The 16,127-nt window shown below is 36.4% G+C and overlaps 1 protein-coding gene across 4 annotated transcripts in view; it reads right to left on the reverse strand.

Annotated features, from left to right (window-relative positions):
• Positions 1-16,127, reverse strand: part of LOC132401780 (ferric-chelate reductase 1-like) — an 88,406-nt gene that overhangs the window by 25,911 nt on the left and 46,368 nt on the right. For all 4 annotated transcript variants that reach the window (XM_059983982.1, XM_059983981.1, XM_059983979.1 and 1 more), the window contains exon 11: positions 11,962-12,048. In XM_059983982.1, coding sequence (XP_059839965.1) covers positions 11,962-12,048 — 87 coding nt within the window. The remainder of the gene's footprint in view (positions 1-11,961; positions 12,049-16,127) is intronic.

Consider the following 16,127-nt stretch of genomic DNA (forward strand, 5'->3'; position numbering starts at 1 on the left):
TATCACTAATCCTGATTATATGACCACTGACATCAGGCAGAGAATCTATGAAGAGCATTGATAATAGCTAGGATCACTAGTTTTGTAAAGACACTGCCCAGAATAAGGGCAAACCACTTCTGTAGAAGAATTTGCCAAGAACGATCATGATCATGGAAACCATGATCACCCACGTCATCCAATATGACACACAATGGTGATGATATTGGTACGTTATTGGTGTATTGGTGATGGTATATTACTGTCACATGTACCTAAATACAGTGCAAAGCTTGCATAATATTCATACAAATGAAATTATTACAGTGGGCAACAAGGTAAATCAATAAAAATGCAGAATAAAGTGTAAAAGCTAAAGAGAAAGTGCAGTTCAGATAAACAATAAATTGGCAAGATCATAACACGGGAGGTTGTGAGGTTGAGTCCATCTATGGAGGGCACAGGATATATACATCCCAAAGAGGAAGAAGCATTCTAAAGGAAAGATGACAAATCCATGGCTAACAAGAGAAGTCAATGTCAAAATAAACACCAAAGAGAGGGTGTCTAACAGAGCAAAAATTAGTGGGAAATTAATTGGAAAGCTTTGAAAAACCAACAAAAGGCAACTAAAAATGTCATTAAGAAGGTAAAGATGGAATAGCAAAGTGAGCTACCCAATAATACTCAAGAGGATACCAAAAGTTTCCTAAGATACATAAAGTGTAAAAGAGAGGCGAGAGTGGATATCAGACCACTGGAAACAATGCTGGAGAGGTAGGAATGGGGGACAAGCAAATGGCAGACAAGCTGAATAAACACGTTGCATCTGTCTTCACTGTGAAAGACACTAGCAGTATGGTGGAAGTTTCAGGTTTCGGGGGCATGAAGTGTATGAAGTTACCATAACTATAGAAAAGATTCTTGGGAATCTGAAAGGTCTGAAGGTAAATAAGTCACCTGGACCAGATGGTGGACACTCCAGAGTTCTGAAACAGGTGGCTGAAGAGATTATGGGGCCATTAGTAATGATCTTACACAAATCACTAGATTCAGGAATGGTTCTGGAAAACTGAAAAATTGCAAACGTAACTCCACTTCAAGAAGGGAGAGAGACAGAAGAAAGGAAATTATACGCCAGTTAGTCTGACCTCAGTGGTTGGGAAGATATTGGAGACAGTTATTAAGTATGAGGTCTCAGGGTATTTGAAGACATTGATAAAATAGGCCATAGTCAGCATGGTTTCCTCAAGGGAAAATCTTGCCTGACAAATCCATTGAAATTCTTTGAAGAAATATCAAGCAGAATAGACAAAGGAGAATCGGTTGATGTTGTGTACCTGCATTTTCAGAAGGCCTTTGACAAGGTGCCACACATGAGGCTGTTTAACAAGCTACAAATGGTATGACAGGAAAGATTCTAGCATGGATTAAGCAGTGGCTGATTGGCAGGAGACAAAGTGGAAATAAAGGGAGCCTTTCCTGGCTGGCTGCTGGTGACTAGTGGTGTTCTACAGATGTCTGTTTGGGACCACTTCTTTTTACATTACGTCAATGACTTGGATGATGGTATTGATGGCATCATTGCTAAATTTGCAGGTGATATGAAGATAGTTGGAGGAGCAGGTAGTTTTGAGGAAGTAGAGAGCCTACAGAAGGACTTAGACAGATTAGCAGAGGGGGACAGAAATGGCTGATGGGGAGACTCTTGGCCCTAAATGGAATAGGTCACATTTTTGGCGCTGCTCCGATCTTTTACCAATGTCCCAATCTCCCCTTTGGTACATGTATCAAAGTGTCTTTAACATCTTTATATGTTGGAAATTTGAAGTTTAATTGACGGAAATGACTTCCAGAACAAGAAAGGCATTAGCGGAAGGCAAAGAAACCAGTAACGGAAATGGGAAGAAAGAAGACCAACTAACACAGACTCAACTTACTTTACAAGCTATTTCGAACTTACTGGATAAAAAATTCACTGTATTGGATGAAAAACTTGATAAAAGATTTGCTGCATTGGAAATAATGCTGAAGGAGAATAAAGGCAAATTGAAAGCACTCAAAGAAGAGAACACAATACATCAGCAAATTATCGAGCTTACTGAAGTTGGGAAACAGCGGGATTCCAAAATGAACTCTTTTGAAAAGAAATCAAATTCGACTACTCGTCGAATTAGTATAAGTTTAGTACTGAAGCTTACTAAGATTATCAATTTGGAGAGTCGCAGTCGCAGACAGAATTTGCCAATAATAGGTCTCAATGAAGACGTCGAGAGCAGGGACCTTACTGAATTTTTCTCTGAATTCTGATCGGAGGCTTTTAATTCATCCCCCAATATTCGATAGAGCACACAGATTGTTAAAATCTAAACCACCAAAAGAGTTAAAACCACATCATGTCATTCTGCGGTTTCACTATGTGAGTACGAAGGAGCACTTAATTCGAATTGCTCGTCGTAAAGGAATTATTGAATATCAGAATCTCAACTTCCGTTTGGTTCAAGATTATTGCCCCGGGGTAATGCAAGAAAGAGTGCGTTTTAAAGAAGTCATGTCCCAATGTTATCAAAAGGATCTTCGACTGGCTCTGCTGCATCCTGCGTGCTTAAGGGTGGTCTTACCCGGTAAATCATTTAAATGGTTCAAATCAGTGGAAGATGCAAAGCAATTTCTCGAAGAGAGCTCGGATGTTTAATCAATTTTCCGTTTCTATATATCTGTACACATTGGGTGTGTTAGTTAATAATTAGCTTATAGAGTCAGACATTTTAAGTTCGTGAAACCGTGTTCTTGAGCTGATGTTTTGGATATTTTGTTTGGGCTCATGTCTGTTTTGTAGTAAAGATTTCTTCCTTTTCCTTTATTATTTTACTTATTAATTGTTTTAGAAAATTATTAAGACTTTTACACGGTGATTAATTACTATGAAGAATGTACTCTGTTTTCTTTTTAAGGCCTTGTTTTTTAAAATGGTCTACAAAGGATTTTTTTTATTTTGTCTGTGTTTGGCATTCTTTTCAGAATATTTTGGCTATGGGGAGTTTTCTTTCTTTTAAAATTTGTAGACTTGCCAACAAGAGAGATGGGGGTTGGGTGGGTCTTAGATAGCTTCCTGACTGCCTATTTGCCAGGTTTCTTGGCTTTGGAGGAGGGAGCAGCGTTTTCTGTTACTCTACTTTTTTTCATTTGGGCTGCCTTGAAACTACAAAAATGTCTCCATTGTCGTAACTTCTGGTTCCTTTTTAAACTTTTTTCCTCTTCCTGGTTCATGAGTTTCCTATGCAACTTGGTTAACCCTTTACATACCATATGGTTTATTTAAGGAAAATGGATAAGATTATTAACTTTGTTTCATGGAACACAAATGGTTTGAATCATCCAATTAATCGGAAGAAGATTTTTAAGGTTTTTCATAGATTAAATGCTCAGATTATATTTGCACAGGAGACTCATGTGAGGAAGGAGGAAAATCAGCAATTTTTTAAGGTTTTGGAAAGGCCAACAGTTTCACTCTAATCCTTCAACCAAAGTGACGGGTGTTTCCATTTTTATAGACCCTTCAATCTCATTTGTCCATTATGACATAATTTCAGATCCATATGGTAGATTTCTAATAACTACTGGTTTACTTTATAACCAAAGAGTAGTTTTGGCTAATGTTTATGCACCTAATACAGACTATCCTGAATTTTTAGGTAGCTATTTATATCTTTTCCCAATTTAAATGAATATAGGCTAATAATGGGTGGAGATTTTAATTGTTGTTTGAAACCTATGTTGGATAGGTCTGCACCCAATCAGGTACCTCCAAATATATCTGCAACTTTTATTAATTCCTTCTTAGTTGACATGGGAATTTTAGAAATTTGGAGGTTTCTACATCCCAACGATAAAGAATTCTCCTTTTTTCTCATGTTTATCATAATTAGTCTAGAATCAATTACTTTTTTATTGACTCTCGTTTAGTTCCGTTACCTGTGAGTATGATGCAATTGCCATTTCCAACCAGGCGCCTCTGAAATTATCAATTAAATTTAGTGATGTAACTTTTAGTACTAGACAATGGCAGTTCAACTCTATTTTGCTTCAGGATTTAAATTTTGTTAATTTTATTAAAGAACAGATTGCATTTTTCTTTTCATCTAATTCAACAGAAGAAATTTCCAGTGGGATATTATGGGATACCCTTAAAGTATATATCCATGGACAAATTATTTCATATTCTGCTAGATTGGAAAAAAAACAAATTAATAGTGAGATACGTGCATTGGCTGATAATATTAAAGATATTGATAAAAAATATTCTATTGCTCCCAATTTGGAGCTTGATAAGGAGAGATGTGAACTTCAGATGCAACATAATTTGTTATTAACATCTCCGATTGAAAACCATTTACTTAAATCTAGGAGCCAATTCTATATACATGGTGATAAATTGAATAAGTTGTTGGCTAATCAATTGAAAGCAGCTTTGGCAAAATGTCAGATTAATAAAGTTTATAGATGGGATGGTGTCTTGACAGTTAATCATGATGAAATTAACAAATCTTTTCAAGAATTTTATAATAATTTATATCAATCAGAATTTCCTGATCATACTACCATAATGAATGAATTTTTAAGGAAACTAAATTTTCCAGAATTACCAGTTGATGAACGTTTAGTATTAGATGCACCCATTACTGAAGAGGAAATAAAGAAGTTAATTTTTTTGATAAACTCAGGTAAAGCACCCAGTTCAGATGGCTATATAGCTGATTTTTTTAAAATCTTCTCGGATTTACTCTCTCCCTGGTTATGTAAAGTTTTTAGAGATGCTTTATTAGTAGGTAAATTACCACAATCCTTTTATGAAGCATCAATTTCCTTAATTCCTAAAAAAGATAAAGATCCCACTGAATGTACATCATATAGGCCTATATCTTTGTTGAATGTGGATTCTAAAATCTTTAACCAAAATATTAGCAATTAGATTAGAGAAGGTATTGCCTCAGATTATTTCTGAGGATCAAACAGGATATATTAAAAATCATTATTCACATTTTAACATTAGGAAGTTAATGAACATTGCATACACTCCTTCATCTAATACTTCAGAATGTGCTTTTTCACTTGATGTCGAGAAGGCATTTGATAGACTTGAATGGGAATATTTATTTAATATACTTGAGAAATTTAATTTCGGTTCAAAATTTATGTCGGATTAAACTGTTATATCATACACCCTTGGCTGCTGTATTTACCAATAATCAGAGATTCCCTTTTTTAGGCTTTTTTGAGGTACTAGACAGGGCTGTCCTTTAAGTCCTTTATTATTTGATATTGCCCTGGAGCCCTTGGCAATTGCTATTCGTGATTCACCTAATATATTTGACATTATTCGTGGGAATGGGATGCATAAAATATCATTCTATGCAAATAACCTGTTATTATATATTTCTAACCCAGAGAAATCCATTCCTGCAGTAATAACTTTACTTGCCCAGTTTAGTATTTTTTTGGGGTATAAATTGAATCTTGGTAAGAGTTGCTTTTCCCATTAAATATGCAAATTTCTATTTATAGACAAACAACATTTAGATTGGCTACTGATTATTTTACTTATTTGGGGATTAAAATTACTAAGAAGTATAAGGATATGTTTAAAGTTAATTTTTTACCTTTAATTGATCATGTTAAACAACTGTTTACTAAGTGGTCCCCACTGTCCTTATCTTTCATCGGTAGAATTAATGCTATTAAGTTGTTTATTTTACCTAAATTTCTGTATCTATTTCAGGCAGTATCAATTTTTATTCCTAAATCTTTTTTTTTGATACTATCAATTCTAAAATTTCTTCATATATATGGCAATATAGAAATCCCAGGTTAAGTAAGAAATATTTACATCTTCATTTTATTATTGGGCAATTAACATTTGATATTTAACATTTTGGACACAAGAGTTGGATGAAACTCAATCTCCATGATGAATGAACCTCGAGCGTGAGTCTGTACAGGGATTTTCACTGGCTTCTATTCTAGAAGCTGTGCATCCCTTTGCACTTACTAAATTGAATAATCAAATGATAAATCCAATAGTTAAACATACAATACGAATATGGTTTCAATTTTGTAAATTTTTTGGGTTGAATAAATTTGTGCTGTCAAGCTCTATTATATCTAAATTTTTTTCCAACCGTCTAGAATTGATCAAGCCTTGTTGTTACGGAAACCAAAAGGAATAGCATGTTTTCGTGATTTATTTATTGATGATTGTTTTATGTATTTTGAACAGTTGTCTAATAAATATAATTTGCCCAGCCACACTTTTTCAGATATTTACAGATTAGAAGCTTTCTGAATGCTGTTTTACCTACCTTTCCGATATCATATCCAATCACAGTTACAGAAAAAATTTTGGGTTAAAACCCCGTTCAGAAGAGTTTAATAGCAATTATTTATGATTTGATTACAAAAATGCGTCTAAGTACTTCAGATAAAATTAAGAATGAGTGGGAAAGAGAACTTCAAATATCTTTATCTACAGAGAAATGGGAGAAAATACTTAAACTAGTAAATACTTCATCAATGTGTGCCAGACATGCTTTGATACAATTTAAGGTGATTCATAGGGCTCATATGTCCAAGAATAAGTTAGCACATTTTTACCGTCATATAAACCCTGTTTGTGATAGATATAATTCTGAAGTAGCTTCTTTGACACATATGTTCTGGTCATGTCCTCTCTTAAGAAAATATTGGAAAGATATTTTTGATATTATTTCAGCAGTTCTGCGTGTTGATTTACAACCTCATCCTATTACTGCCATTTTTGGACTACCGGTGATAGACTCCAGTCATTTAACCTCATCAACTTGTCATCTAATTGCACTTGTTACATTAATAGCCGGAAGATCCATTTTATTTAAATGGAAAGATTCCAACCACATTTCAATGGTTGTCCCAAACAATTGCATGTTTAAATTTGGAAAAGACTAGGAGCGGCACTATGGTCCCCTCAGTTAAATTTGAAGAAACTTGGAAGCCATTTATTCAATATTTTCATATGATGTAAGTTGACCCTTTCTGAATCCTTTATTCAGTATTTTTTTTAAGTATAGAGGAGCGGAGTTAACAACAAAATATAATTTTAACCAATCAATTATGGCAGCACAATCTTTGGTTTTTTTAGGTTAGTTTTAGTTTGGGGATTTTTTTTCTTTTTCTTTTTTTTAATAATTATGATTATCTTTTTCATGGTTAATTAATAAGAGATTGGGAGGTTAGACTCCATTTGTTACTTGGAATATGTGTTTCTGCATGTTAACTGTTATTATTGTATTCCTGATCTCTACGTGTTAGTATTAATATTGTTTATTGGAAACTTAATAAAAAGATTGAATAAGAAAAAAAGAAATGGCAGATGGAATAGTATCAGGAAGTGTATGCTCATGCACCTAGGTAGAAAAAATTAATGTGTTGACTACTTCCTAAATGGAGCGAAAATATAAAACACTGAGATGCAAAGGGTCTTTGGGGTCCTTGTGCAGGATTCTCTAAAGGTTAATTTGCTGGTTGAGTCTGTGGTGAAGAAGGCAAGTACAAAGTTAGCATTCATTTCAAGAGGATTAGAATATAAAAGCAAGTATATAATGTTGAGGCTTTATAAAGCACTGGTGAGGCCTCACTTGAAGTATTGTGAGCAGCTTTAGGCTCCTTATCTTAGAAAGGATGTGCTGAAACTGGAGAGAGTTCAAAGGAGATTCACAAAAATTATTCCAGGATTGAAGGCTTGTCATCTGAAGAGCATTTGATGGCTCTGGGCCTGTATTCACTGGAATTCAGAAGAATGAGGGTGACCTCACTGAAACTTCACAAATGGTGAAAGGCCTTGATGGAGTGGATGTGGAAAGGATGTTTCCTATGGTGGGAGAATCTAAGACCAGAGGACACAGCCTCAAAATAGAAGGGCGTCCTTTTAGAATGGAGAGGATGAGGAATTTTTTTAGACAGGGAGTGGTGACTCTGTGGAATTCTTTGCTACAGGCAGCTGTGGAGGCCAAGTCTTTATTTATATTTAAGTCAGAGGTTGATAGATTCTTGAATGGTCAGGGCATGAATGGATACAGGAAGAAGGCAGGAGATTGGGGCTAAGAGGAAAATTGGATCAGCCATGATGAAATCGCAGAACAGACTTGATGGGCCAAATGGCCAAATTCTGCTCCTATTTCTTATGGTCTTATACAGGAGGTCCATTGAAGAGTTTGGTAACAGTGGATTAGAAGCTGTCCTGGAGCCTGGGTGTATGTGCTTTTAGGCTTTTGTATCTTCTGCTCAATGGAAGAGCAGAGAAGAGAGAATGGCCTTGGTGGGCAGAGATGTATACACATTTTTTTTAAATGATGTAAATTTTCTAACTCAAAGTATTTATATCAGATCATACAAAGTTAAATTGTTCACTTTAAGTAATGGTCCTGGACTGTGCTATTTAGTACCAAAATGGCAGTGCAAAAGGATGAAGAGAAGAGGTTAGAGAAGGCAAGTAAACTAAATGAATGTGATGAAGTAACAAGAGACTGCAGATTCTGAAAGTCAGAGCAGAAACCAGATGTTGGGGGAACTCAGTGAGTCAGGCAGCATCTGTGGAGGGAATAGACCACTGAAATTTCATTCCTCCCACATCTTGTATTTTGAACGAATGTGATCATACAGTGAGCACTAGCATCCAGTTGCCTTGCCTTCATTATATTCTACCAGGCAAATGTTAGGTATGAATACCACATGGGAGTCACATGAGCTACTAATTGTTTTCAGCTGTTAATTACTATTTGAGTTTGTTATTCCTCTTTGCCAGGGCAATATGGTCTTTAGCTTGAAGAAATGTTCACAATAGAAATGACACATTACAGCTAAAAATTATCTTTTTGCAAACCTTTGCCCTGAAACTCCTACTTCTTGTCCCATTTTCTCTTTAACACAAGTTGGGTTTCGTTTCAGGGCAACAGCAGTTTAATGGTGGATCAGTCATGTCATCACTCAACATGTAGAGACCTGGACTCTTATTAGGTCTTATCCACATCCCACCACTAAATAGACTCAACATCTGCTGTCTCCACCTTCCAGCCTGCTTACACATACTGAGTGCAAAGGTCAAAGGGTACCTGGACCCTTCCTTAGTGTGTCAGTGCATCAGCAGTGGAATAGTCAGATGCATGGTCACCTAACCTCCAGTTCATCTCAGACTTCCCTTCGAAACCACTGGCTTATCAGAATAACTCAAGCAAGGGAGTTGCCAACACTGCCTCCCAATTCCTGCTATTCCTCTCTGTCACGTTCTCTCACTCTGTACTTTCCTGGTTTGATTTTGCTACCCTCTTAAACAATCGTTCCACATTATCTCATCTCCAGTCCTGCAAAATTTCACCTCTGACCAGAGAAGGAACAGAAATCTCTGCACAGGCTTCCACAAACTTTTTTTTTTTTTTTTTTTTTTTTTATTTATCTATTTATTTATTTATTTATTTATTTATTTATTTATTTATTTATTTATTTATTTATTTATTTATTTATTTATTTATTTATTTATTTATTTATTTATTTATTTATTTATCTATTTATCTATCTATCTATCTATCTATCTATTTATTTATTTATTTATTTATTTATTTATTTATTTATTTATTTATTTATCTATCTATCTATCTATCTATTTATTTATCTATTTATCTATTTATTTATTTATTTATTTATCTATTTATTTATTTATTTATTTATTTATTTATTTATTTATTTATTTATTTATTTATTAATTAATTATTTGTAGATACAGCACAGTAGCAGGTCCTTTTGCCCAACAAGCCAGTTCTGCTCAATTACACCTATGTGACCAGTTAAGCTACTCACTCCTGTGCCTTTGGAATTGGGGAAGAAACCGGAGCACCTGGAAGAAACCCATGTGGTCATGGGGTGAAGGTACAAACTACTTACAAGCAGCAGTGGGAAATTAACCCAGGTCACAGGCACTGTAATAGTGGATATCAGGGAACTCCGAATTTGGAGATGCTAGATCTCTCACTTAAGGCCTAGTTGCCCTTGGTTGGCCGAGTTGAACTCAGATCATTAGTGCTGTAACCTCAACAGTATCATGCCAACCCTATTACCACTTCATCTCTAACTTCCAATCAGGTATGAGAATGCACTGGGTCAGGCCCTGAAGATTTAGACACCTTAATGTACTTTATGGCTTCTAATACCCCCTCCCTGATCATTTGTATGTGCCTTAAGTCAAAACCACTCATTTGCCCCGTTTCCTTACCTCCCATAATTTCCTCCACAGCATAAACTGAAGAGAAATATTTATTGAAAGCCTCACCCATTTCCTTTTGGACCATTTGATTTTTAAGGGAACTCATCCATTCCCTAGCTACCCTTTTAACTTCTTAATTACCTGTAGAATATCTTGGGATTTTGTCTCAACTTGTCTGCCAGGTCTTTCTCATATTCTCTTTTTGCCATCTTAACTTCCCTTATAAGTGCACTCCTACTGTTCTTGTCATCAGCAAGAAGTTAACTGGTTTTCAGTTGCTTACATTTAGTGCATGCCTCTTTTTCTAAACCAGAGTCTCAACATCCCTTGTCAATCAGCCTTGTGTTTCACCCTGACAAGAACATGCAGGCCCTGTATTCCTGAAACAAGATCCAAGCTCTTGGATCCCTGCCCCCTTCACCGTCTCCTCAGCCACACATACATCTGAGCCATCTTTTTTTTTATTTCTACCTTTACAAGCATATGGCACTGGGAGTAATCTAGAGATCACTACCCTTGAGGTACTTTATTGAAAGTGAAACACAATCACCACATGAAATTCAGTGAGACTAGCATTTTACAGATTGCTTCAATTGCTCCTTTCGTAAAAATTCCCATAAATCCTCTTAATGAACTTAAGTGACTTAACTGAACACGACAATGGTATTTGCTTAGTGAGGTCATAGAATTCACTATAATCCTTGGACAATATTGGGCAAGATAGAGATGTCCACCACTAATATCTGAAGCATGTTTTAAAGATTTTCTATGCACATAAAATGGGCATAATATCTCTGTTATGTTGTCCATGGTAATATTGGCTTGCCTTCCATCATCCAAATTACATTAGTTCTTAGGAAAATATGTCTAAGTTTGCCTGCACAAAAAGGTAAAAAGCATGTCTGCAAAGGATGATAATCTTTTTGCAATTTCCAGAGCCATGATCCCAGATACCTAGGCCTTGGTCCACAATCCATTCCTGAATCTAGGCACCAAGCCCTTAGCATGTCCTCTAACCCCCAACCCAGCCTTTGAGCTCCTTTCCTCACAGCAGCCAGACCCCAACTATTTACAAAGATTAGCTGGGTCTACCACATAAATTCTTAATCAAACCAAGACAAATGTTGGCCTTCTGTGGCTTCATTCAAGCAATTAGGTGAAAATAGTCCTGGTCACTTCTGCTTTGGAGAGACAGCAAATGATGTACTAGTGCAAGGAATCAATGGCTTTGGATAAGGGAGGAGTGAGGGCAACAATAGGAAAACAGAGTACCAAGCCAATAATAGAAGTTCAAATCGGAACAATACATCTGTAAAAAGTCTGAATCATAAAATAAATCAGCTAGGTGGATATACTTAAAACTAAAGAGCTAATAAGAAAAGAAACTCTGATTCCTGTCTCAACACCCTATCTCCTCCTCTCCTTAAAAAATTCTCTTTGACATCTGCCCAAATATCTCCTGATGTGATATATATCACTTATCTCCTTTAACACATTAAAACATAACTTTAGAGCATGCAAAACAGAGCTTCTATGTGTGAGGAAGTGTACAAAGGCATAAAAAATATTGATACATACATGGACTTGTAATGAACAATTGACTGAATTATGACTGTTCATGCATCATGCTAGTTTAGCATTGAAAAGTAAAGAAAAAGAAAATTTTCCCCTTACTATCAAAACTGCTGACTTACCTGGTTCCAGCCTCCTCTGTAAAGAAAAGGAAGAATAAAACCAATGCATGTAAAGAATACTGTGGTCATCATCAGAATGCTGTGCACCTAAAACAAGACAGGATATTGAAGTGATAATGGAGCACATGCACTTTAAAAACAATGACTCTGGATTAATTCCCTCACTGTCTGAGTGCACAGCTGCATGTCCAAAATATGATGTATGTTATCTGCAACTATATGCAACACATTGAAATGTCAACACCCTAACAGTCAATATATTCTGTGTACAGTTATATATATACATTTTGAATGCACTAATGATACAACCCAAATCAGTAAGCCCTTTGTTCTTATCAAAATGACTCGTTTTACTGAGAAACTCAACTGGTGGAGAAAGAATTAGGTTTAAAATGTCATGTATTTAAAAAAAACCTGTTCCTCAGGTATTGATTCCTCTTTAATAAGTTTTGTTGCAAAGAATAATAATTTTTTATTGAAAGTAAATCACTTTATGAAACAGGGAGACAAGCATTTTAGAGATGATTAAATTGCTGCAGTTTATTAAGAAATCCAAAGAGATGGATCAAGTTCTTAGACCAAGAACCATTGTCATATTTGATGACAATTATGAATTGATACACAGAGGGGAGATGCTTGGCCTTTCAAAGGCTAGAACTTTCAGGATAAAGAACAAGGTATAAGTTCAGTGGATACCAGTTAATTGTGACACATCAGGACCAGTGCATTTTGGCTCATTTAAGCGGCTGATCCAATTAGCTGAAGTTTCATGGAAATAGTTAAAAGGTATAAAAAAAGAACTATTGCTTAACTGAGTAACATCCGACATGCTCTTTTGATTGACAGTAAATGAACAAAGACAGTGCACACACCGAGTATATATAATGGACTCCCTTCATAAAACACTTTAGATTATTGCAGATTGCATCCTCTGAATCTTAATTTTCATTGTAACATTCAAGATGATTGCCGATATCTTCAAATTCTTTGCAGTTCCTAACTTGTTCAAGCAGTGAAATCATTTCATTTTCACTTCCGGATGTTTCTAGCATCTCAAGCCGGAAGGCTTGAAACCATGGTGAATAAAACAATTCTGAATTATCTTACTGCTTATTTTTCACCAACTATCAGTGACAAATATCACAGCTTTTTGAACCAAAAATACACTCTGATTCTATTTAAAAACTGATCACTCTAAGCACGGCATGGAATCTAATGGCAAGTGCACGCGACTGATGCAAGATAGATATTGTTTGGCAACAGTATCATGTCCCAATTAAATGGCATATTGTCCCAAATAAATGAAGGAAATCCCAGCCTTTTTCTCGAATTAGTTTTTGTTACTTCAGAGTTGTCCCAAATAAATGGCTGTCGAATTAACTGATGGCTCAATTAACCAGAATCCACTGTATTCTGAATCTTCGGGATTCTCCCCTGCAAGTGGCTCATGACTCTCCCCAGGTTACAGCAGGGTTCCATTCCTGAGAACTATTCATAACCCAAAATGTTTGCAAGTCAAATGGCAGAGGCAGAGGCACAGTCAAACGTCTACAAATACTGTGTAGACTATCAACCTACACTGAAGAGATGGGTTATCCCACAGGAATGGATAATCTGGATAATCTAAATTTTGTTTTGCCATTCATAAAAGCTAACATTAACAAATTTAGCCTGAGCCAATCTCAGACTAATGATTAAATTCTTTTAAATCCATACCACTTGTCTGTGTGTATTTATAGGCAAGATATAAATCAGGTGTACTTAACCTGGATGGATCCAGACAGAATGAAATTAAGTCTGAAACTGGTAGTATTTTAGACACTTAGAGAAATATTTTCAGGATCATACTAAAAAATAAATGTAATGGACGATTGGGTATAATCTTATTGACCAGCAAAGTCAAATTCTGAGCTTGTACTTCTCTAGCCTGAAAGAATTATGGTAGAAAACTGTATAATATTTTTAAGAACTATAAAAGCATAACCACAAGGTGGCACCGCCTGCTGCATTGTCATGGTCATTCAGGAGAATTCAGCAATTTAGTTAGAGCAATTTGAATTCTGGGCTTATTGCTGAAATGGTATCGGCTTTGTCACGTGCAATTAACATTAAAACTCAGGTTATGTGTATGTAGACCCCAATCATAAGACCAGAAGACACAGGAGCAAGTTAGGCAATTTGGCCCATCAAGTCTCTGCTATTCATCGCAGCTGATTTATTATGCCTCTCAACCCCAATCTCCTGCATTCTCCCCATAATTTTTGACACCCTGACTAATCAAGCACCTATCAACCTACACTTGAAATATACTCAATGATCTGGCCTCCACAGCTGCCTGTGGGAATGAATTCTACAGATTCTCATCTGTTCTAAATGGATGTCCCTCTAGCCTAAGGCTGTGTCATCTGGTCCTAGACTCATTCACTACAGGAAACATCCTCCAGTGACAAACATCCCCTCTATATCCATTCTATTCAGACCTTTTAATATTCGATAGATTTCGATGAGATAGCCCCTTATGCAGGCCCAGAGCCATCAAACACTCCTCATACATTAATCACTTCATTCTTAAAATCATTCTCATGAATGTCAGCACATCTTTTCTTAGATATTGGGTCGAAAACTGCTCACAGTACTCCAAATGTTCCAAATGCAATCTGATCAATTCCTCATAAAGCCCCAGCATTCTCTCGTATTCTGGTCCTCTCAAAATAAATGTTAACATTGCATTTGCTTTTCTTAGTACTGACTCAATCTGCAAGTTAACCTTTATGAATTCTGCACAAGGACTTCCATGTCCCTTTGCATCTCCGGATTTTGAATTTTCTCCGCACTTAGAAAACAGTCTTCACATTTATTCCTTCTACCAAAGTGCATGACCATACACTTTTGCATGCTATATTCCATCAGGCTCTTCTTTGCCCATTCTCACAATCTGTCTCAGTCCTTCTGCAGAATCCCTGCTTCCTCAACACTACATGCCATTTGACCTATCTTTGTATGGTCCTCAATCCTGGCCACAAATCCATCAATTCAGTCACCAAGATCATTAATAAATAATGTGAAAGTAGTGGTCCCAACACCATCAGTATTGGAACACTATTAGTCACTAGCAGCCAACCAGAAAAGGCCCCCTTTTTCCCACTCTATCCGTCCTGCCAGTCAGCCAATCTTCTTGATGCACCATCAATAACTCTCTCTGAGATGTAAAGGCGAGATATCGGCTTTTATTGACTGGAAGAAGGAACAAGCAGTGAGTGACCACCATACTACATCCTGGAGGCAGAGAAGCCGGGCTCAGGCCCCAATCGCCTTTATACTGGGGTCTGTGGGAGGAGCCACAGAAGCAGTCAGCAGGGGGCGTGTCCAGACAGGTATATGTAGTTCACCACACTTCTATCCATGAAAGTATCTTTCCTGTAATATCATGGGCTCTTATCTTGCTGAACAATCTCATGTGTGGCATCTTGCCAAATGTCTTCTGAAAATCCAAGCAAACATCCACTGACTCTCCTGTACCTATCTTGCCTGTTACTTCCTTAAAGAATTCTGCTAGATTTGTCAGGCAATATTTTCCCTTAAGGAACTTCAGCTTTCTTTATCATGCATTCCATGTACTCTGAAACCTCATTCTTAATAAAGGAATCCTACATCTTCCCAGCCATTGAGGTCAGACTAACTGGCCTACAGTTTCCTTTCTTCTCCCTCTCTCCCTTCTTAAAGAGTGGAGTGGCATTTACAATTTTCCAGTCCTCCAGAACCATGTCAGCATCTATTGATTCTTGAAAGATCATTACTAATACCTCCACAATACCTTCAGCAACCTCTTTAAGAACACTGGGGTCCATCTGGTCCAGGTGATTTATGTACCTTGAGACCTTTCATCGTCCCAAGCACCTTCTCCTTAATAATAGCAATAATGTTCACTTCTACCCCCTAACACTCTTGAATTTCTGTCATGCTGTTTGTGTCCTCCACAGTGAAGACTGCACAAAATACTTATTAATTTCATCTGCCATTTGTTTGTCCCCCATTACTACTTTTCCAATGTCATTTTCCAACGGTTCAATATCCACTCTTGCCTCTCTTTTACTCTTTATATATTTGAAAAAAAATTGGTATCCTCTTTTATATTATTGGCTAGCTTCCCTTCATAGTTCATGTTT

The sequence above is a fragment of the Hypanus sabinus genome, chromosome 11 (genome assembly GCF_030144855.1).
Source record: "Hypanus sabinus isolate sHypSab1 chromosome 11, sHypSab1.hap1, whole genome shotgun sequence".
NCBI lineage: Eukaryota > Metazoa > Chordata > Chondrichthyes > Myliobatiformes > Dasyatidae > Hypanus > Hypanus sabinus.